The sequence below is a fragment of the Camponotus vicinus genome, unplaced genomic scaffold, assembly GCF_025532165.1.
Source record: "Camponotus vicinus isolate PSW18456_S1 unplaced genomic scaffold, iyCamVici1.0 SCAF_14, whole genome shotgun sequence".
In the NCBI taxonomy this organism is placed as follows: domain Eukaryota; kingdom Metazoa; phylum Arthropoda; class Insecta; order Hymenoptera; family Formicidae; genus Camponotus; species Camponotus vicinus.
Window position 1 is genome coordinate 13842156 of NW_028141950.1, and position 24035 is coordinate 13866190.

Genomic DNA, 24035 nt, shown 5'->3' on the forward strand with positions numbered 1-24035 from the left:
TATATTTGATACATTTTAAAGATTTTGATTTATATAAGAAAAATTATATACTTACATATAGTATAATGTAATTATATACTTATATATAATATAATATAATTATATTAATTACATAGTGCAATATAATTATATACAATATTGATTTTTTTATTTAGAATTACCCATTCTGCTAAAATCCTGGTTTACATTTTACATTCAAATTATTAAAAAAGCAATCAAATAAATTTTATAGTTTCTATATTCTCTTTTTATTCAGATTTTCAGAAAAATTATATGATTTCCTAACATTACATGATTATTCAAAATCACGTACCGATTTGGAACATTTCATTACGTTATTTATTTGTCATTAATTATGTGATTTCATTACATGATTTCGCGACATGATTTCATTACATGATTTCGTGATGTAATTTTTTTCAGTAGGGGAGAGAACGATATTGCAAGAACAACGCGAGTGAGAGAGAGAGAACGATATCGCTATACTTACAACTAGCGCAAGAGAGAGAGAGAGAGAGACGCAAGGGATGGGAGCGCAAGGAGAGGAGCGTAAATCAATACATTTTTTTTTCAATAATAAATATAAAATTTATTAAAAATCTGTTATACATTTTTGTGTCATAGCGCGAGAGAGATTACTTATTCTAAGCGCGTACGAAAGAGAGAACGATAATAGCACATGACAACGCGTGCGAGAGAGAACGATATTGCAAGAACAACGCGAGTGAGAGAGAGAACGATAGCGCGTACGAAAGAGAGAACGATAATAGCGCGAGAACAACGCGTGCGAGAGAGAGAAACTTATGATTAACGCGAGACTTAGAACTAACGCAAGAGAGAGACGCAAGGGATGGGAACGCAAGGAGAGGCGCGTAAATAATCACATTCTTTTTTAAAATTACAAATAATTTATATAAATGTGTGTGTAAATACATTTATGTGTGTGTGTGTGTGTGTACTTAAAATTAAGAATAATAGTAATATAATAGTAATAATAATAATCTAATATAAAATATAATAATAGTAATAATAGTAATATAATAATCTAATATAATATAAAATATAAAATATAAAAATAAGGGTGAGGGGGATGATGCGTCGGGCTAAGGGGGAGGCCGCTCCTGGAAGGCTAAGGGGTCGATGTGCCGGGCTGAGGGGGGCCGCTTCTGGAATAGAAAAAGACATACATTTGAATAGTTTTTTAATAATTTATTTTAGAACTTTTGATGTATTAAAAATAAATTGAAAGTTACTTACAATACTTTCCATGGCATTTTCCATTCATCGTTATACAATACGCACAATTTATATTTTGATACAGGTTTGGATTCACATATCTGTTTATCCTCTCGTCGGTCATTCATATCATCGCGTAAACTCTAAAATCAAACATATTAATTTTAAGTGTTTTAAATTTATTACACATCGACAAAAATATTTTACCTTCAACGTTTCCAATTTTCGCCGTAGTATATTCTCATGCTCATCTTCTTCCAGTTTTTCAAAATCTTCTATTAATTCGAGATTTTCACGCAGTTTATTTCCAATACATTTTACTTTAGAATGATTAGGTTCTACATTGAAACATTTACATCCATGATATTTTGCAAAATCTCGCGCACATATTTCTCGAGCTAGGAGAAATGTCCTCAACGAATTTGTGCGAGGTTTTTCCAAGCCGAGCTCTTGATGTCTTATAAACTGAACGATTGAAGTTTCCAGATTCTTCTTTGAAAGTTGTTCCCGCTCTATTCGAAGTAATTCTTCATCTTGACTAATCCGAAAACGGAAGTCAGGTTTCCCATCGGATGATTCCTCCTCCATTTCTCTCTCCTCTCTCTCTCTCTCCATTTCTCTCTCCTCTCTCTCTTCATCCAATAATCATCATCATCCGTATCGTCATCTGACGTCACGCGCGGGGAAGGAGGAATTGCGACGCTCGGTGAGTGACGTCACGCGCGGGGAAGGGGGATCTTAATAATTTTTCACAAAATAATCACAAAACACTACTTACGTTCCATGTAAAAGTCATGTTTAGTACAACGATACATAATATGTCCAATAATTTTGTCTTCCAGTCTTTATAAATTGATACTAGATGATCCATTATTTTTTTTTTTTAACTTTTACACACTGTTAAAGTACTCTTCTCGACTCGCGCACTTCTAAACTCTTTGTGACGAGGCAACGAGGTCTCGGCATGAGATTTTAGTAGAGATTATAGTAGAGATGTGGCATTATCACCATGTCAAAAACGCGTCGAAAGTACGGTCCCATGCAACTCAACATGGTATAATATATTATTAATATCATCATATCGCGAGTTTGTGAGGAGACAATCGTCTCGGTACGAAACTTTAGAATAGGCACGTATCATTATCGCTTTACTAAAAACGCGTCGTGAGACAAAAGTATGCATGTTCCCATGCAACTTAGCATGATATAATATTAATGTGTCGACCCTGATCGACCCTGATCGAACGCCTGTCGAACGGCTATCGAACGGTCATCGAACGGTCATCAAACGACTGTCGAACGGAAACGAACGGTGATCGAACGACTGTCGAACGCCCGTCAAAAGGTCATCGAACGGTAATTGAACGACCGTCGAACAGCTATCAAACGCTCGTCGAACGGAATTGAACGGTCATCGAACGACTGTCGAACGCCCGTCAAACGGTCATCGAACGGTAATTGAACGACCATCGAACGGAAACGGCCGCTCGTCGAACGGAATTGAACGGTCATCGAACGACTATCGAACGGAAACGAACGCTCGTCGAACGGAAATGAACGGTCATCGAACGACTGTCGAACGCCCGTCGAACGGAAACGAACGGTAATTGAACGCCCGTCGAACGGAAACGAACGCTCATCGAACGGAAATGAACGGTCATCGAACGACTGTCGAACGCCTGTCGAACGGAAACGAACGGTCATCGAACGACTGTCGAATGCCCGTCGAACGGAAACGAACGCCCGTCGAACGGAAACGAACGCTCGTCGAACGGAAATGAACGGTCATCGATCGACTGTCGAACGCCCGTCGAACGGAAACGAACGCCCGTCGAACGGAAACGAACGCTCGTCGAACGGAAATGAACGGTCATCGAACGACTGTCGAACGGCTGTCGAACAGTCATTGAACGGTCATCGAACGGAAATGAACGGCTATCGAACGCAAAACTATATTTTCAATTAAATTATTCTTCAATATATCTGCAACCTTATTATGCTGTATGGGTATCTTCGTTTGCTTACCAAGTGTTGAAAAAATAAATCTTTCATCAGCCGGCCATGTATAATTTTCCTCATATTCGAAGTATCTCAATATCAAGCGAAACTTGTATAAAGTTCCCGATTGTAAATCTTCCACATGGTATATTACTTCCTTGTTATAATTCATTTTAATATAATTCATTGCGTGCCACTTTTCTGCTGCAATATCTCTGTACTCTAGTGTAGAAAATCGTCAGATTAATGTTTGAGATCCATGAAATGTCCATGCTATTCATGTCGACCCTGCTCAAAGTAATATTGTTTGGTTCTGAATATATATCGATCTTGCTTAAACTCTCGTTGTAGAAATCGCTGAAATTAATTGGATACACACGCATGTATATCAAGTAATCTTGTACTGGTAGCGACAAGTTAATCTTTGTGAAAAATCTGCCGTCTGCCACACGTTTCGGCACATTGATAAATTGTTTGCTCTTTTGTTGCATGCCGTTCACTAATGTAACTGACTTCCAATGCACTTCGTAGGTGACGGCCACGCAGTTCACTTTCTTGGGTGGCATCCAATAAACTACTGCTATAGTAGGCGTCAAAGCTAGAACACTAATGTTTTCAGGTGCATTAAGCTTGCCCGAATTAATTTTTATCGGTATCACATTCGAATGCAATGGATTTATTGATAATTGATCAAAGTAAAAATTGCTTAAAGTAAACTTCAATTTGTATTCTGTAAATGGTGTTAAGTTCTGAATTTCGTAATATCGCTCGTACGTCTGTACATTGAATTTCTCAGACTTGTTGAGATTGTTGTTTAAGCAGGACAAAAAAAAGGCTTACGGTAATAGTATATATAGTAGTTGGTAAATTATATTTTTTGCATCCACTCTTTACAACCGGCTCCGGAAGATTTACAATGATGCTGTTTGTCGTTGCAGTCACATTCTCAAAATTATAAACATTTTCGTCAGGTGTTAGACATCTCATTGAAGGATATGGTTGCAAAGATTTATCCAAAGCGTGTAACTAAAGATTTTTACATCTGCCTTTGTTGTTATCTTTTCAACATATTCGTTTGCAATTACGCTGAGACTTGCATATTTCTTTTTCAAAACGTAGATATGTTGAGTATTTTGACTCTCTTTAAATACTAAAAGGTACATGTTTGTTTTGTCAATCGTCATATATTGGAAATCGATGTTATCACTTATGTTTTTCTTGTGTAAAATCATATTGCACATAGAAACATTAAGGTCTGTCACAGTTATGAGATCAGAACTTATCCAGTAAACTAACGGCTCCTCATTATTCATAACAATACTATACATAAAATCAAGATGTTTCCTTGTCTGACGAGATAGGCAAGAGTATAATTTTGTGTGAACAATTTGCTTATTTTTTCCATCGAGATCATATTGCACCAAATCATTATATCCATCATTCGATGTGTTAAAATCGAAATAGAAAATTCTAAAAAATTTATAATTATTTTAAATATATAATTATTTTACTCATTATAAAACATTATTTTAACAAAAACAAAAACTTGTATGTAGTGAAAATTCGAAATTCTTGTAATTATATAATAAATTATTTTTTTTTTTACTTTTGATCTTAATGATACCCTCGTAAAATTATAGAAAAATTACAAATTTGCTTAAATCTTTAATGGAAAATTATTTTTTCAGGCGAACGGTAGTAAACGTACCCTATAGACGGTAATACATTTATATAGCCTTGTTTAGGTTTTAAAATCTTATCAAATTTAATGATGCTATTTTCCCACATTGTTAAGTCGAACTTTACAATGTAATAATTGTAGTCTGACTCTTTATAGGTCCAATATAGATTTCTTGCTACCCAGTCAATGCAGAGAGCACCTAGAATATAATCAAATGTTGCTATTTTTGTGATATTATTTTCATTAATCTTCAGTGTCATTAGGTCTCTTTCCAGGGTACTCCAATAAATTCTATGTTCTTGTATCGAATAAGCGAAATTTACTACTGATCTGAAAAAAGGAGTTAACTATAATTGTATAGTAAAAAAAAATTATAGTTGAGATTTCTAATTTTATAGTTATTACTGCTATAATGTTGATAATAATAAACTTGTACATAATAATAATAACTTTAACTTTATAGTTAGTGTTAAAAATAATTTATGATAACACAGTTCCACAAAAAAAAATGAAAAATATACCTCCGGGGTCTGAGTAGGTGTACTATATGTTTTTGGGGTCGCTGAATCCGAATCCGATGTCCATTTAACTCCATGTCATCAGGATTTTTCATAACCTCAAAAAAACTGCTCAATAACGGCATATCTCAATAACTCCTGCTCTATAACCCCATGAACACTTAAAACCATGAAAAATAAAACCCCAAACACCTCAATCCTTTAACATCTTCCCCCCACAACCCCACAACTTCATAACCTCATAACCCCATAACCCCATAGCCCAGAAAATTAGTGAAAACGACACTTGTGAGCGTCTCAGCCCTGACGCTCGGTGTCTGCAGGCCAAACGTGGTACTTGAGACTTGAAACTATATTTTTATCGATTCTACAACACCTCAACCCCATAACCCCATAATCTCACAACCAAAAGAATTAGTGAAAACGACACTTGTGAGCATCTCAGCCATGAAACTCGGTGTCTACGAGCCAGAAGTGATACTTGAGACTTGACACCACATTCTCATCGACTCCACAACACCTCAACCCCATGACCTCATGACCCCAAAACCCCATAACCCAAAAAATTGGTGATAACGACACTTGTGAGCATTACAGCCCTGACGCTCGGTGTCTGAGGGCCAGATGTGGTAATTTAGACTTCGAATGCGAATTCAAATCTTATATTCGTGGTGCCTACATTTTGCCGAACCCAGGAACAACGACGAGGACGTAGAAGGCTTTTGTTCCCTTCGGGGTGCTTCATTAGAGTGTGTCCCCTTGCCTCACACTTTTTGGGGTGCTTTATTACAGTGTGTCCCCTTGCCTCACACTTTGGAGATATTTCATTAGGAGTAATACCCTTCTTGCCTGGACTACGAAGCAGTACTATTTTTAAATGGACCCCAAATTCTGATCTTTTTACACCAAACCGACATTCTCACTGCGTCTGTTGGTTCCCGATTTATGTGATGTATGAAAGAAATGGTTGCAAATTTAAAGTTAACTTGAGCTGTATTCTCCTTAGATTTCGCAGTTATGGGGTTGTGGAATTATAGGATTAAGGAGTTGTGGGGTCGATGAGAATGTGATTTCAATCTCAAGTACTACATCTGGCCCGCAGACACCGAACGTCAAGGCTAAGATGCTCACAAGTGTCGTTATCACTAATTCTCTGGGTTATCGGGCTATGGGGTTATGGGGTTATGAGGTTATGAAGTTGTGGGGTTGTGGGGGGAAGATGTTAAAGGATTGAGGTGTTTGGGGTTTTATTTTTCATGGTTTTAAGTGTTCATGGGGTTATAGAGCAGGAGTTATTGAGATATGCCGTTATTGAGCAGTTTTTTTGAGGTTATGAAAAATCCTGATGACATGGAGTTAAATGGACATCGGATTCGGATTCAGCGACCCCAAAAACATATAGTACACCTACTCAGACCCCGGAGGTATTTTTTTCATTTTTTTTTGTGGAACTGTGTAATTATAACTATTTTTTTTATCAGTATACGTACATTGACGATAAGAAATTAATAATGTTTAAATCCACGTTCCATATTTGCATGCCTGCAGTCGTTGCGAGTAATAATTTAGGTACTGGATTTTCATGTGTAGTCGACACATTGATTAAATCCGTGTAAGGACCAGCAACAATTTTAGTATACGCACGTACTCGAAAATAATATGTCGTGTTAGATGTTAGATTGTGCACTTCGATTCTTGTAGTTGTGATATTTTTCTCGCCGATTTGAATCTCTTTTAAGTCCTCGATAATAAAACACTGCAACGTGTACCCTTGTATTATTTCATCGGTAAAGTTAGGTTGGTTCCATCTATAAAAGAATAACATTTCAGTCTCTTTATATTTAGTAAAATTATAACAGAATTAACATTTTGATATATTTATATCGTTGAATTTAGGAAAAGAGAGAAAAATGAAAGAATACAAACTGAGAATTTAGATTCTTTACCTCAATGTCACAAAAATGTCGTTTACTTTTTCTATGAATTGACTGTCGAATTGTACAAATGCTCTGAGAGATGTTGGCTTGTTCAAACTGCTTTCTAGAGATTTTAAGATCGTACATATTAACATAATTATATATAAGATTAAGTGGATTATCTCAGTAAATCTGAAAGAACAATTTAATGTGAAAATAAAGGAAAGAGAAAAAATAAATGTAAACTACAAAATATGGAAATTAGCACAGTATTGATCTTTAAAAAAATAATATAAGAATTTTTTGCGTCATTTAAGATTTAGAAAAGTAATCTTTAATCCATGGCAAAAACGAATAAATAACTTTTAATAGGATGACAAGTATTTTTCGATAAATTCCTATAGCTTAAGAAATCAGAAGTACAATATTTGCGATTGCTTCAAAACAAAGTAGCAAATTAATAAAATTGACTTTATCTTAAATCATGAAAATTTTTATGTACAATGTTATGTTTATATTATGCTTTTCTATTTCTTTTTTGGATGGAATAGAATTTATATTCTTCTCACTACTGGAAGATATTTTTAGGTTTGATTTTCACTCTCTCTTGAATTTAAATTACATTTACACTTTTCCGTCATAGATTTTTTATTAATGTTTTATGCATTTTTTTGCAACTTACCGATTGTTTCTGGGATGATAGAAATATTTTCGAGTGTAACTTCATCGACTTCTCGCTTATTTCTCACAGTACTATCAGAATGACTCCGGTCAGATTTGAAATTTAGTATATGATGATCACTTTTCTCGGACATTGAAATATCCTTCATAAAATATAACATACGAAAAGAATTAAGTGAATATTGTTGAAGTGATTGTTTCTGCTGCTTATAATGATAAATTATATAAATTATAAAATTAAACGAAAAATTGCTATTCGTTTTTTGTTTTCTTAATAATACCAGTTTGATATATACCATTCCTAAATGATATATATTAAATGTGATGTAGTTTTATTAATATCGTAAAATCTATTTTTTTATTTATTTTTTTAAGGCATCTTGTATATCAAACATAACTCATATCAAAAGAAAACCAATCAATAGGTTAACAAGTGTCAATGAGGATTCATAACAGTTTTTAGCAAGTAGTACAAGCGAAAGTGTAGCTTCTTGCAATTATTAAAACAATTTTGTCTAACGATTTGATTCTTTCTCATGATAGGTTAGTTAACTCTTCTCCACTTTTACCGTAACTCAAATTTCTTTTCAAAAATTTGCCGATATTATTAAAGTTTTATTAATGTTTGTTGCAAGAATAAAAAGGTTAAAAATATTGTTTCTTTACAGTTATTAAATATTAGTCATAGGATTATGTAAATTCTTTTAATTATAACCTTGTTTTTTCTCGAATGTCGTTATATATATATATCTCTCTCTCTCTCTCTCTCTCTCTCTCTCTCTATATATATATATATATATATATATATATATATATATATAAAAGTATATATAATTATTATTTCTAAAAATAACAATTTTTAAAATTAATGTAGTTGTCTGTCTACTATCTGCTACATTAATATGTACATACGATGATACTTTAATAGATTTCTATGTTATTTTTATTCAATATCTAAAATTTCTTTATCTTTCTTGATATCTGTAATATTTATTGATATATAGTAAGATTTATACTAATGTAGATTTTATTTTAAGAAATTAATTTAGAAAGTTAGCATCACTTCTTTGTGTTAAGTGTAATTATATTATACTAAATATGGAGATTGAAAATCTGTTTAATAAAAAAATTATTCATTAAACATTCTTCAAATAGTATCTATTAACGTTAATATTTCGATCGACAATACATTCAATAACAATCGCTAGATTTTATATTAATTTTCATTGTACATATATCCATTTATATACAATTATATGCACATATTCTTATCGAGGCATTATCGGTTTATACTATCATTTCCAGGATTTGTTTCTGTTAAAAATATAACGACATTCGAGAAAAAACAAGGTTATAATTAAAAGAATTTACATAATCCTATGACTAATATTTAATAACTGTAAAGAAACAATATTTTTAACCTTTTTATTCTTGCAACAAACATTAATAAAACTTTAATAATATCGGCAAATTTTTGAAAAGAAATTTGAGTTACGGTAAAAGTGGAGAAGAGTTAACTAACCTATCATGAGAAAGAATCAAATCGTTAGACAAAATTGTTTTAATAATTGCAAGAAGCTACACTTTCGCTTGTACTACTTGCTAAAAACTGTTATGAATCCTCATTGACACTTGTTAACCTATTGATTGGTTTTCTTTTGATATGAGTTATGTTTGATATACAAGATGCCTTAAAAAAATAAATAAAAAAATAGATTTTACGATATTAATAAAACTACATCACATTTAATATATATCATTTAGGAATGGTATATATCAAACTGGTATTATTAAGAAAACAAAAAACGAATAGCAATTTTTCGTTTAATTTTATAATTTATATAATTTATCATTATAAGCAGCAGAAACAATCACTTCAACAATATTCACTTAATTCTTTTCGTATGTTATATTTTATGAAGGATATTTCAATGTCCGAGAAAAGTGATCATCATATACTAAATTTCAAATCTGACCGGAGTCATTCTGATAGTACTGTGAGAAATAAGCGAGAAGTCGATGAAGTTACACTCGAAAATATTTCTATCATCCCAGAAACAATCGGTAAGTTGCAAAAAAATGCATAAAACATTAATAAAAAATCTATGACGGAAAAGTGTAAATGTAATTTAAATTCAAGAGAGAGTGAAAATCAAACCTAAAAATATCTTCCAGTAGTGAGAAGAATATAAATTCTATTCCATCCAAAAAAGAAATAGAAAAGCATAATATAAACATAACATTGTACATAAAAATTTTCATGATTTAAGATAAAGTCAATTTTATTAATTTGCTACTTTGTTTTGAAGCAATCGCAAATATTGTACTTCTGATTTCTTAAGCTATAGAAATTTATCGAAAAATACTTGTCATCTTATTAAAAGTTATTTATTCGTTTTTGCCATGGATTAAAGATTACTTTTCTAAATCTTAAATGACGCAAAAAATTCTTATATTATTTTTTTAAAGATCAATACTATGCTAATTTCCATATTTTGTAGTTTACATTTATTTTTTCTCTTTCCTTTATTTTCACATTAAATTGTTCTTTCAGATTTACTGAGATAATCCACTTAATCTTATATATAATTATGTTAATATGTACGATCTTAAAATCTCTAGAAAGCAGTTTGAACAAGCCAACATCTCTCAGAGCATTTGTACAATTCGACAGTCAATTCATAGAAAAAGTAAACGACATTTTTGTGACATTGAGGTAAAGAATCTAAATTCTCAGTTTGTATTCTTTCATTTTTCTCTCTTTTCCTAAATTCAACGATATAAATATATCAAAATGTTAATTCTGTTATAATTTTACTAAATATAAAGAGACTGAAATGTTATTCTTTTATAGATGGAACCAACCTAACTTTACCGATGAAATAATACAAGGGTACACGTTGCAGTGTTTTATTATCGAGGACTTAAAAGAGATTCAAATCGGCGAGAAAAATATCACAACTACAAGAATCGAAGTGCACAATCTAACATCTAACACGACATATTATTTTCGAGTACGTGCGTATACTAAAATTGTTGCTGGTCCTTACACGGATTTAATCAATGTGTCGACTACACATGAAAATCCAGTACCTAAATTATTACTCGCAACGACTGCAGGCATGCAAATATGGGACGTGGATTTAAACATTATTAATTTCTTATCGTCAATGTACGTATACTGATAAAAAAAATAGTTATAATTACACAGTTCCACAAAAAAAAATGAAAAAAATACCTCCGGGGTCTGAGTAGGTGTACTATATGTTTTTGGGGTCGCTGAATCCGAATCCGATGTCCATTTAACTCCATGTCATCAGGATTTTTCATAACCTCAAAAAAACTGCTCAATAACGGCATATCTCAATAACTCCTGCTCTATAACCCCATGAACACTTAAAACCATGAAAAATAAAACCCCAAACACCTCAATCCTTTAACATCTTCCCCCCACAACCCCACAACTTCATAACCTCATAACCCCATAACCCCATAGCCCGATAACCCAGAGAATTAGTGATAACGACACTTGTGAGCATCTTAGCCTTGACGTTCGGTGTCTGCGGGCCAGATGTAGTACTTGAGATTGAAATCACATTCTCATCGACCCCACAACTCCTTAATCCTATAATTCCACAACCCCATAACTGCGAAATCTAAGGAGAATACAGCTCAAGTTAACTTTAAATTTGCAACCATTTCTTTCATACATCACATAAATCGGGAACCAACAGACGCAGTGAGAATGTCGGTTTGGTGTAAAAAGATCAGAATTTGGGGTCCATTTAAAAATAGTACTGCTTCGTAGTCCAGGCAAGAAGGGTATTACTCCTAATGAAATATCTCCAAAGTGTGAGGCAAGGGGACACACTGTAATAAAGCACCCCAAAAAGTGTGAGGCAAGGGGACACACTCTAATGAAGCACCCCGAAGGGAACAAAAGCCTTCTACGTCCTCGTCGTTGTTCCTGGGTTCGGCAAAATGTAGGCACCACGAATATAAGATTTGAATTCGCATTCGAAGTCTAAATTACCACATCTGGCCCTCAGACACCGAGCGTCAGGGCTGTAATGCTCACAAGTGTCGTTATCACCAATTTTTTGGGTTATGGGGTTTTGGGGTCATGAGGTCATGGGGTTGAGGTGTTGTGGAGTCGATGAGAATGTGGTGTCAAGTCTCAAGTATCACTTCTGGCTCGTAGACACCGAGTTTCATGGCTGAGATGCTCACAAGTGTCGTTTTCACTAATTCTTTTGGTTGTGAGATTATGGGGTTATGGGGTTGAGGTGTTGTAGAATCGATAAAAATATAGTTTCAAGTCTCAAGTACCACGTTTGGCCTGCAGACACCGAGCGTCAGGGCTGAGACGCTCACAAGTGTCGTTTTCACTAATTTTCTGGGCTATGGGGTTATGGGGTTATGAGGTTATGAAGTTGTGGGGTTGTGGGGGGAAGATGTTAAAGGATTGAGGTGTTTGGGGTTTTATTTTTCATGGTTTTAAGTGTTCATGGGGTTATAGAGCAGGAGTTATTGAGATATGCCGTTATTGAGCAGTTTTTTTGAGGTTATGAAAAATCCTGATGACATGGAGTTAAATGGACATCGGATTCGGATTCAGCGACCCCAAAAACATATAGTACACCTACTCAGACCCCGGAGGTATATTTTTCATTTTTTTTTGTGGAACTGTGTTATCATAAATTATTTTTAACACTAACTATAAAGTTAAAGTTATTATTATTATGTACAAGTTTATTATTATCAACATTATAGCAGTAATAACTATAAAATTAGAAATCTCAACTATAATTTTTTTTTACTATACAATTATAGTTAACTCCTTTTTTCAGATCAGTAGTAAATTTCGCTTATTCGATACAAGAACATAGAATTTATTGGAGTACTTTGGAAAGAGACCTAATGACACTGAAGATTAATGAAAATAATATCACAAAAATAGCAACATTTGATTATATTCTAGGTGCTCTCTGCATTGACTGGGTAGCAAGAAATCTATATTGGACCTATGAAGAGTCAGACTACAATTATTACATTGTAAAGTTCGACTTAACAATGTGGGAAAATAGCATCATTAAATTTGATAAGATTTTAAAACCTAAACAAGGCTATATAAATGTATTACCGTCTATAGGGTACGTTTACTACCGTTCGCCTGAAAAAATAATTTTCCATTAAAGATTTAAGCAAATTTGTAATTTTTCTATAATTTTACGAGGGTATCATTAAGATCAAAAGTAAAAAAAAAATAATAATTTATTATATAATTACAAGAATTTCGAATTATCACTACATACAAGTTTTTGTTTTTGTTAAAATAATGTTTTATAATGAGTAAAATAATTATATATTTAAAATAATTATAAATTTTTTAGAATTTTCTATTTCGATTTTAACACATCGAATGATGGATATAATGATTTGTTGCAATATGATCTCGATGGAAAAAATAAGCAAATTGTTCACACAAAATTATACTCTTGCCTATCTCGTCAGACAAGGAAACATCTTGATTTTATGTATAGTATTGTTATGAATAATGAGGAGCCGTTAGTTTACTGGATAAGTTCTGATCTCATAACTGTGACAGACCTTAATGTTTCTATGTGCAATATGATTTTACACAAGAAAAACATAAGTGATAACATCGATTTCCAATATATGACGATTGACAAAACAAACATGTACCTTTTAGTATTTAAAGAGAGTCAAAATACTCAACATATCTACGTTTTGAAAAAGAAATATGCAAGTCTCAGCGTAATTGCAAACGAATATGTTGAAAAGATAGCAACAAAGGCAGATGTAAAAATCTTTAGTTACACGTTTTGGATAAATCTTTGCAACCATATCCTTCAATGAGATGTCTAACACCTGACGAAAATGTTTATAATTTTGAGAATGTGACTGCAACGACAAACAGCATCATTGTAAATCTTCCGGAGCCGGTTGTAAAGAGTGGATGCAAAAAATATAATTTACCAACTACTATATATACTATTACCGTAAGCCTTTTTTTTGTCCTGCTTAAACAACATTCTCAACAAGTCTAAGAAATTCAATGTACAGACGTACGAGCGATATTACGAAATTCAGAACTTAACACCATTTACAGAATATAAATTGAAGTTTACTTTAAGCAATTTTTACTTTGATCAATTATCAATAAATCCATTGCATTCGAATGTGATACCGATAAAAACTAATTCGGGCAAGCTTAATGCACCTGAAAACATTAGTGTTCTAGCTTTGACGCCTACTATAGCAGTAGTTTATTGGATGCCACCCAAGAAAGTGAACTGCGTGGCCGTCACCTACGAAGTGCATTGGAAGTCAGTTACATTAGTGAACGGCACGCAACAAAAGAGCAAACAATTTATCAATGTGCCGAAACGTGTGGCAGACGGCAGATTTTTCACAAAGATTAACTTGTCGCTACCAGTACAAGATTACTTGATATACATGCGTGTGTATCCAATTAATTTCAGCGATTTCTACAACGAGAGTTTAAGCAAGATCGATATATATTCAGAACCAAACAATATTACTTTGAGCAGGGTCGACATGAATAGCATGGACATTTCATGGATCTCAAACATTAATCTGACGATCTTTTCTACACTAGAGTACAGAGATATTGCAGCAGAAAAGTGGCACGCAATGAATTATATTAAAATGAATTATAACAAGGAAGTAATATACCATGTGGAAGATTTACAATCGGGAACTTTATACAAGTTTCGCTTGATATTGAGATACTTCGAATATGAGGAAAATTATACATGGCCGGCTGATGAAGGATTTATTTTTTCAACACTTGGTAAGCAAACGAAGATACCCATACAGCACAATAAGGTTGCAGATATATTGAAGAATAATTTAATTGAAAATATAGTTTTGCGTTCGATAGCCGTTCATTTCCGTTCGATGACCGTTCAATGACTGTTCGACAGCCGTTCGACAGTCGTTCGATGACCGTTCATTTCCGTTCGACGAGCGTTCGTTTCCGTTCGACGGGCGTTCGTTTCCGTTCGACGGGCGTTCGACAGTCGTTCGATGACCGTTCATTTCCGTTCGACGAGCGTTCGTTTCCGTTCGACGGGCGTTCGTTTCCGTTCGACGGGCATTCGACAGTCGTTCGATGACCGTTCGTTTCCGTTTGACAGGCGTTCGACAGTCGTTCGATGACCGTTCATTTCCGTTCGATGAGCGTTCGTTTCCGTTCGACGGGCGTTCAATTACCGTTCGTTTCCGTTCGACGGGCGTTCGACAGTCGTTCGATGACCGTTCATTTCCGTTCGACGAGCGTTCGTTTCCGTTCGATAGTCGTTCGATGACCGTTCGTTTCCGTTCGACAGGCGTTCGACAGTCGTTCGATGACCGTTCATTTCCGTTCGATGAGCGTTCGTTTCCGTTCGACGGGCGTTCAATTACCGTTCGTTTCCGTTCGACGGGCGTTCGACAGTCGTTCGATGACCGTTCAATTCCGTTCGACGAGCGTTTGATAGCTGTTCGACGGTCGTTCAATTACCGTTCGATGACCTTTTGACGGGCGTTCGACAGTCGTTCGATCACCGTTCGTTTCCGTTCGACAGTCGTTTGATGACCGTTCGATGACCGTTCGATAGCCGTTCGACAGGCGTTCGATCAGGGTCGATCAGGGTCGACACATTAATATTATATCATGCTAAGTTGCATGATACACATGCATACTTTTGTCTCACGACGCGTTTTTAGTAAAGCGATAATGATACGTGCCTATTCTAAAGTTTCGTACCGAGACGATTGTCTCCTCACAAACTCGCGATATGATGATATTAATAATATATTATACCATGTTGAGTTGCATGGGACCGTACTTTCGACGCGTTTTTGACATGGTGATAATGCCACATCTCTACTATAATCTCTACTAAAATCTCATGCCGAGACCTCGTTGCCTCGTCACAAAGAGTTTAGAAGTGCGCGAGTCGAGAAGAGTACTTTAACAGTGTGTAAAAGTTAAAAAAAAAAAATAATGGATCATCTAGTATCAATTTATAAAGACTGGAAGACAAAATTATTGGACATATTATGTATCGTTGTACTAAACATGACTTTTACATGGAACGTAAGTAGTGTTTTGTGATTATTTTATGAAAAATTGTTAAGATCCCCCTTCCCCGCGCGTGACGTCACTCACCGAGCGCCGCAATTCCTCCTTCCCCGCGCGTGACGTCAGATGACGATACGGATGATGATGATTATTGGATGGAGAGAGAGAGGAGAGAGAAATGGAGAAAGAGAGAGGAGAGAGAAATGGAGGAGGAATCATCCGATGGGAAACCTGATTTCCGTTTTCGGATTAGTCAAGATGAAGAATTACTTCGAATAGAGCGGGAACAACTTTCAAAGAAGAATCTGGAAACTTCAATCGTTCAGTTTATAAGACATCAAGAGCTCGACTTGGAAAAACCTCGCACAAATTCGTTGAGGACATTTCTCCTAGCTCGAGAAATATGTGCGCGAGATTTTGCAAAATATCATGGATGTAAATGTTTCAATGTAGAACCTAATCATTCTAAAGTAAAATGTATTGGAAATAAACTACGTGAAAATCTCGAATTAATAGAAGATTTTGAAATACTGGAAGAAGATGAGCATGAGAATATACTACGGCGGAAATTGGAAACGTTGAAGGTAAAATATTTTTGTCGATGTGTAATAAATTTAAAACACTTAAAATTAATATGTTTGATTTTAGAGTTTACGCGATGATATGAATGACCGACGAGAGGATAAACAGATATGTGAATCCAAACCTGTATCAAAATATAAATTGTGCGTATTGTATAACGATGAATGGAAAATGCCATGGAAAGTATTGTAAGTAACTTTCAATTTATTTTTAATACATCAAAAGTTCTAAAATAAATTATTAAAAAACTATTCAAATGTATGTCTTTTTCTATTCCAGAAGCGGCCCCCCTCAGCCCGGCACATCGACCCCTTAGCATTCCAGGAGCGGCCTCCCCCTTAGCCCGACGCATCATCCCCCTCACCCTTATTTTTATATTTTATATTTTATATTATATTAGATTATTATATTACTATTATTACTATTATTATATTTTATATTAGATTATTATTATTACTATTATATTACTATTATTCTTAATTTTAAGTACACACACACACACACACACACACATAAATGTATTTACACACACATTTAAATAAATTATTTGTAATTTTAAAATAGAATGTGATTATTTACGCGCCTCTCCTTGCGTTCCCATCCCTTGCGTCTCTCTCTTGCGTTAGTTCTAAGTCTCGCGTTAATCATAAGTTTCTCTCTCTCGCACGCGTTGTTCTCGCGCTATTATCGTTCTCTCTTTCGTACGCGCTATCGTTCTCTCTCTCACTCGCGTTGTTCTTGCAATATCGTTCTCTCTCGCACGCGTTGTCTTGTGCTATTATCGTTCTCTCTTTCGTACGCGCTTAGAATAAGTAATCTCTCTCGCGCTATGACACAAAAATGTATAACAGATTTTTAATAAATTTTATATTTATTATTGAAAAAAAAATGTATTGATTTACGCGCCTCTCCTTGCGCTCCCATCCCTTGCGTCTCTCTCTCTCTCTCTTGCGCTAGTTGTAAGTATAGCGATATCGTTCTCTCTCGCACGCGTTGTTTTCGCGCTATTATCGTTCTCTCTTTCGTACGCGCTATCGTTCTCTCTCTCACTCGCGTTGTTCTTGCAATATCGTTCTCTCTCGCACGCGTTGTTCTCGCGCTATTATCGTTCTAAGTCTCGCGATATTATAGTTCTCTTTCGTATGCGTTCTCTTCGCGCTATCGTTCTCTCTCGCACACGTTGCTCTTGCAATATCGTTCTCTTTCGTACGCGTTGTTCGCGATATTATAGTTCTCTCTCTTTCATATGCTCGTCGCTATCACTCACTCACTTACCTTTGCGTCGTCCTTCTCCCACCTATGCAGCATCTTACAATGCGTCGTCCTTGTCCCACGTTGACGCCATCCTTGTCACACGTTGATGTCATCCTTGTCGCATGTTGATGCCATCCTTGTCGCACTGTCCTCTTCACACACATAGCGCTATCCTTCTCACACAACCGTCTTCTTTCCGCGGATCCCCCTTCTCCTCGCGGACCCCCTCGTCCATCGGTCGCGCCGCGGATCCCCCTTTCCCGCGCGTGACGTCATCCCCCTCCCCGCGCGTGACGTCATCCCTCCCTCGCGTGACGTCATCCCGCGTGACGTCATCCCCCCGCAAGTGACGTCACCCCCCCGCGTGACGTCATCCCCCGCCGCGGTTCCCCCCTCACACCTCACCCCCCCTCGGAGGACCCGAGTTAGAACTCTCCTTGTATACTTACTAAAGTATTAAGGTAAGATAATCGAAAAATGAATATTTTACAAGATATTTTATGGTTTATGTAAAATTAAGAAATTATTTCAAAAATATGTAATTGTTAATTGCAAATTACATATTTTTTCTTAAAAACAACTATGTTTTTTCTTTACACCAATTGATTCCTCTCATTATTTTGTACATAAAAGTATCAAGGTAAGATAATCGAAAAATGAATATTTTACTAGATATTTTATGGTTTATGTAAAATTAAGAAATGATTTCAAGCCTCATAACTCGGAAAGTACTTAATGAAAACTAACTTAATTATAGTGTTTTGGAAAGCTCTCGAGATGAGCTACAAGAATGTGCAAAAATATATAGGGTGTTCCATTTAAAAAATTCAAGGTGACCTTCATGTGACCTTCCAGCGACTATTCAAGGTCAAACCATTGCCACCATTTTATAGCTCTCTTTAAACCAAACAACTTTTATTTGAAACATTTTTCTCTAAAATGCTTTATTTTTTAGATATTTGAACGTTTCCGTACTTTTCGAAAACCCTATATATATATATATATATATATATATATATATATATATATAAATCTTGTAAACTATTCAATTTTTGACCGCACGCACGCACGCACGTACGCAAGCATCTCAAATAGACAAGTCTCCACCAAAAGATCACATATTGCAAATTTTGCGCTGCATATTATATCGATAGTCTGGCAGCAGCCGCGCATGATCTACAGTCTCAATTAATGTCGAAAATGTAGTAGAAATGTAGCAAAAAATAAGCAATCTTTGCATCATAAAATTTCTTTGCTACAAAAAATTTTGCAAAATTTAAACGGAAGTTGTTTGCCGATGTAAAATTAGCACGAAGCTATAGAGTAAAGAACGGAAAAGTTCTGGTTACTTTTAGCGAAAAATGAAGTACCATTTTCAAATTGAAAAATTGTTTAAAAATATTTGTTGGTCAGAACTATTATATTGTTAATATGCAGAATTCTTCGAGAACTATAAAATACCATAGTTTAAATGGCATTTTCCACGTGTTGCGGTGCTATGAGAAGTTGGCATCTCATATGCTCAAGATGCTATTTTTTTAGGTATTTAGCCGGAACTATTTCTGTAACCTATCAGGAACTGTAGAACATGGATTTAAAGAAATAGACTGCAAATTCCTTTACAATAGACTGTCTTAAACATTAGAAAGAGAGAGCGATAGCGGTCGGATCTCTTTCTCTTTCTTTCCTTCAATTGTGTGAGAGGGAAAGAGATCCGACTGCTATCGCTCTCTCTTTCTAATGTTCAAACAGTCTATTTCTTTAAGTCTATGCTGTAGAACTATTTGGAATGCATTAGTTCTGAAACAATTCTTGATAAATCTTTCGATTTTTAAGCATGAGATGCTGACTTAATATCTGCGAAATTTTTGGCATAATAACAGCAGGTTTTAAGTATCATGTGCTGGCACATAACAAACAGAATAGTGAACAGAAATTAAATCAAAACTAATATAACATGATATCATGCTATATTAATAGAATATTATCAGAAATCGAGCTCACATCTGTAAGTATGGCGTGAAGGCAGAAATGTGACAAAAATTGAACATGCTGTTTGCTCAAAGGTAACGGTAAAAACACAACAGAAATATGTCATGATGTATTGTCATAAAATAAGAGAATTACAGCAATGTTAAATAATGTTATATCAAATTATAGTTCTTTTGTTTACCGCTATGACATATTTATTTTTTTATTTAAGTTTTTGATATATGTAAATATAAAGACTGCGAAACGCGACTAATTATTTTATAAATGTATAGTATTTATTTGTTAGTTTAATTTCTATTTGAGCTTTCTATTATGTAACGTTTTACGCACAATTGTCTGTCAAAAAATCAGTTGAAAGGGGCAAGAGATAACGGCTGACCGCGCCTTTTATTTTTTTATTTCTCTTGCGCGGTGGTGTTTGTGTCACTGCGATTCAGTCAATCTTGCGTGTAGCAAACAAGATCACATAGATTGCTTGTGATTATTACCAGTTAATAAACGTGCACATGCAAACATTTCATATGAATAAAAAAGTAGATTCGTATTTTATTTACACTTAGCTATATAATTTCTGATATAATTCTAACAGAAAATTTAGAATGACTAAATTGATTGTTAAAATTTAATTATTTAATTATACTAATGGTAAAATTGCATATTAACGACGACCTCATCAATTTCGATAATCTTGACATATGTTGTCAAGGATATGTCCCTAATTAACTTGCAAAAAGCTTTAGCCGTTACTCGTTGTTTATTACAAAGTTATAAGTAATTAAAGATAGTGATTAACCGATGACATAATAGTAATGTAAATCTCGTTTAAATTTTCAACTAGGTTTGTTTTAAATCAAAAATAGGTTTGGATTATGTTATATCTTCCGGAAGTGGAACCATCCCGTAGGGGAAGTGAGACCCACTGCATGTACTTTGCAAGATAAAGGGTAGTTCATGCTACATTTAATCTCGCTGAGAGTGCAGTTTTTACAGATTTACCCAAAATAAGTTTACGGGACTATTGAATTTATTTTGTAAATAACTTTGTAATAAACAACGAGCAATGACTAAAACTTTTTGCAAGTTCATCAGAGACATGTCCTTGATAATAAATGTCAAGGTCATCGAAATTGATGAGGTCGTCGCTAATATGCAGTTTTCTCATGTTAATAATATATTGTATGGAATAATATATTGTATGGAATATAATTGTGATATAACATTTTACATTATATATTACATTTATGACCGAAAAATTACAAATAACTGACGATTTATCAACATTTATAGCTGTAATATTTAATTTATAACAAGTCATTTTGCATTTTTGCTGCGTTTTACTATTATAATTGATAGCACCCTTCATCAAGCATGCTTGATTGTTGCTAATTTTCTATCATTTATTTCGGATTATTATGGTGTATCTTGCTCGATTTTTGCTATGTATTTGCTATCATAAGCAAATTGATAGCAAATATTATTCGACTTTTATTGCATTTTTGCTTTCACACAATGCCAGTAGCTTATGCTGATAAAAAGTAAGCAGTTGCAGATGTAATGAATAGGAATCTACTGTAAAATCATGATTGAATATGCTGACATGTAGCTATTTGGATTTTGCTATCTGGATAATTACAAAGACCTGCGAAATTTGAGCTTTTGTTAGTTACAAAAAGCAGAGTAGGTAAATCTGATAGATTTTGTAACACTGAAAACGAATCTGGCCGCAGAATTTCCCCAATACGTCAGGTTTTTCAGTAATTTGTAGTTGAATGACCCAAAAATCGCTATTTTAGCCAATTTCATGAATTTATTGTGGGGAAACTATTATAATTTAAAGGTTTAACTCAGAGACGCATTACCTACTTAGACTTGTTAAAAAGAAACTTTTATTTTCAGTAAAGTACATCTGCAAAAACTACTATCTTATGTCTCCCTCTACCCTCACTTACATCCACCAAAATTCGCTCGACTTCGATTCATTTATCGATTATCATTACAGAGAAAAATAAAAGCGCGAGATTCAATAAAAAACTTAACATTCCCACTAATTGAGTGCTTTTTCTTTAATATAAAAACAAAATTTGCATATAATCATTCACATACATATTGCACGTTAATTACATTTAAATGCTTGTTATGCCGATCTCTGTACATAGGAATCGAAATTGATCACGAGGGATTGCCTTTGTTAGGATATCCGCAAGTTAATTTTTACTACAAACATAGTGAACGTCTATGTCGCCACAGTTTAATTTTTCGCGTATATAATGGTGACGGATGTCCATATGTTTGGTACGCTTATGAAACTCAGCATTACGTATCAACTTGATGGCACTTTGATTGTCAATAAAGAGTCGGTTCATTCAACGATTCCTTTACATCTCGTAGTAGTTGACGTATCCATACAGCTTCTCTTGCTGCACAGGAAGCAGCAATGTACTCTGCTTCTGTTGTCGACAGGGATACTGTCGATTGACGTTGACTATTCCAAGTTACCGGTCCATTACTCAGTTTAAAGATGTAGCCTGTTGTTGATTTTCTTGTATCCGTATCGCTAGCAAAATCAGAGTCCGAGTATCCTTTTAATATGTTAGGTGCATTAATCTTTGTGTACATTATTCCATAATGTTCCGTTTCTTTAAGATATTTAAATGTCCTTTTTATTGCATTCCAGTGAGTTTCATCATATTTATCAAGGTATCTGCTTGCAACTCCCACTGAAAATGCAATGTCTGGTCTGGATACAATTGCAGCGAACATCAAACTACCAACAGCTTCTCTGTATGGAACTTTCTGCTTTTCTCGGATTTTTGTTCCATTGTTGCTGTCCAAAGATAAATGCACATGAATATTAGCTGGTGTAGAAACCGTTTTTGCGTCTTCCATATTGAATTTCTTAATTATTCGTCTAATATAGTTTTTCTGATTGACAAATATAGAATCTTTGTTTTTGTCATGTATTATCTCCATACCAACAAAACAGCCTACGGTGCTTGCTGTGATTTCAAAGCTTGTCCTCAGTTTTGATATAATATTTTGAAGAATTTTCTTGTCACTTCCCATTATTAATCCATCATCGACGTACAGGGCGAGTAATATTATGGACTTATTGAAGGTTCCTTGGTAGACACATTTATCTGCATCACTCTGAATAAATCCAATGTCCTTTAGAAAAGCATCAAAACGCTGATTCCAGCAGCGGAAAGCCTGTTTAAGGCCATATAGTGTCTTGTTAAGTTTGCATATCATGCCAGATTTAACTGCTATTCCTTCTGGCGGTAGCATATATACATCTTCTTTTAGTTCGCCGTTTAAGAATGCAGTTTTTACATCAAATTGCATGATTTCATATTCTCGTTGTACCGCAATTGCTAGCAGAATCCTAATCGAATCATATCTCACTGTCGGTGAAAAAGTGTCAGTGAAATCAATACCCTCTTTCTGAGCAAATCCTTTCGCATAGAGTCTTGCTTTAAAGCGAGTGATCTCCCCGTTAGGTTTTTGTTTTATATTGAAAACCCAACGAGAACTTATTGCTTCTTTTCCCTGTGGAAGATGAGTCTTCCCACGTCTTGTTTCTTGTAAGCGCATTAATTTCTTCTTGGATGGCTTCGCGCCATTCGTTATTTTTGCAACTAGTTATCGCTTCTTTATAACTCTCTGGAATCTGAATATCTGCATAATGTGCCTCATAGCGCTGTAGTCGCCTAATTTTATCCCTGGAACGCAGATTATATTCCATGGTAGAATTCTTTTCATCGAGGACGTCTTGTTGCTGTGAATCTTCCAGTTGATTCTCTTCTTGAAAATGTACATTCCTGTCATGATTTCTTCCAGGTGGTTCACATTGAGCTTCGTCTGTACCATTCTCAAAAATTATCTTTGCAGTGTTCTTCCTTTCTTTTGATACTGTTGCATTTTCATTAAATATGACATTACGTGACACCTTTATTTTTTTGGTCTCAATGTCATATAGACGATAGTTTGTAGAATTCTTATCATAGCCGACCAGCATCAGCTTTTTGCTTTTAGCTGCAAGTTTGTTACGTTGTTCTTTGGGAATG

At 34.6% G+C, this 24035-nt stretch overlaps 4 protein-coding genes across 7 annotated transcripts in view; 2 read left to right on the forward strand and 2 right to left on the reverse strand.

The window, feature by feature from the left end:
• LOC145965795 (uncharacterized) overlaps window positions 1-24035 on the forward strand; it is a 407995-nt gene that overhangs the window by 238809 nt on the left and 145151 nt on the right. The gene's annotated exons all lie outside the window — the stretch shown is intronic.
• On the reverse strand, window positions 166-18248 carry LOC145965799 (uncharacterized). Of its 2 annotated transcripts, none has more exons than XM_083089483.1 (3): window positions 18001-18248; window positions 1258-1379; window positions 166-1166 (listed from the first exon to the last, which is right to left on the reverse strand). In XM_083089483.1, exons 1-3 carry the CDS (start codon window positions 18031-18033, stop codon window positions 1130-1132), a joined length of 192 nt encoding a protein of 63 aa, XP_082945609.1. In that variant the 5' UTR covers window positions 18034-18248; the 3' UTR covers window positions 166-1129. The 2 variants fall into 2 exon arrangements, with proteins under 2 accessions (XP_082945609.1, XP_082945608.1); XM_083089482.1 differs by lacking the exon at window positions 18001-18248 and adding an exon at window positions 1444-3483.
• Window positions 5969-8182, reverse strand: LOC145965601 (uncharacterized). Its single transcript, XM_083089267.1, has 4 exons — window positions 8032-8182; window positions 7380-7473; window positions 7082-7241; window positions 5969-6046 (listed from the first exon to the last, which is right to left on the reverse strand). Exons 1-4 carry the CDS (start codon window positions 8177-8179, stop codon window positions 5969-5971), a joined length of 480 nt encoding a protein of 159 aa, XP_082945393.1. The 5' UTR covers window positions 8180-8182.
• Window positions 15791-17503, forward strand: LOC145965798 (uncharacterized). The gene is made up of 3 exons (XM_083089481.1): window positions 15791-16727; window positions 16792-16913; window positions 17005-17503. The coding sequence occupies exons 1-3, from the start codon at window positions 16299-16301 to the stop codon at window positions 17039-17041; spliced, it is 588 nt and encodes a 195-aa protein (XP_082945607.1). The 5' UTR covers window positions 15791-16298; the 3' UTR covers window positions 17042-17503.

Excerpts from the sequence above, each read along its gene's own strand:
- LOC145965601 (XM_083089267.1), bottom strand. The coding sequence starts at position 8,179 with ATGAAGGATATTTCAATGTCCGAGAAAAGTGATCATCATATACTAAAT. Across the intron at positions 7,474-8,031 it reads TATCATCCCAGAAACAATCG|AAAGCAGTTTGAACAAGCCA; the intron begins GTAAGTTGCAAA and ends TAAAATCTCTAG. Across the intron at positions 6,047-7,081 it reads ACACGACATATTATTTTCGA|ACACCGAGCGTCAGGGCTGT; the intron begins GTACGTGCGTAT and ends TCTGGCCCTCAG.
- LOC145965799 (XM_083089482.1), bottom strand. The coding sequence starts at position 1,851 with ATGGAGAGAGAGAGAGAGGAGAGAGAAATGGAGGAGGAATCATCCGAT. Across the intron at positions 1,380-1,443 it reads GAAAATTGGAAACGTTGAAG|AGTTTACGCGATGATATGAA; the intron begins GTAAAATATTTT and ends GTTTGATTTTAG. Across the intron at positions 1,167-1,257 it reads AAAATGCCATGGAAAGTATT|AAGCGGCCCCCCTCAGCCCG; the intron begins GTAAGTAACTTT and ends TTTCTATTCCAG.
- LOC145965798 (XM_083089481.1), top strand. The coding sequence starts at position 16,299 with ATGGAGAGAGAGAGGAGAGAGAAATGGAGAAAGAGAGAGGAGAGAGAA. Across the intron at positions 16,728-16,791 it reads GGAAATTGGAAACGTTGAAG|AGTTTACGCGATGATATGAA; the intron begins GTAAAATATTTT and ends GTTTGATTTTAG. Across the intron at positions 16,914-17,004 it reads AAAATGCCATGGAAAGTATT|AAGCGGCCCCCCTCAGCCCG; the intron begins GTAAGTAACTTT and ends TTTCTATTCCAG.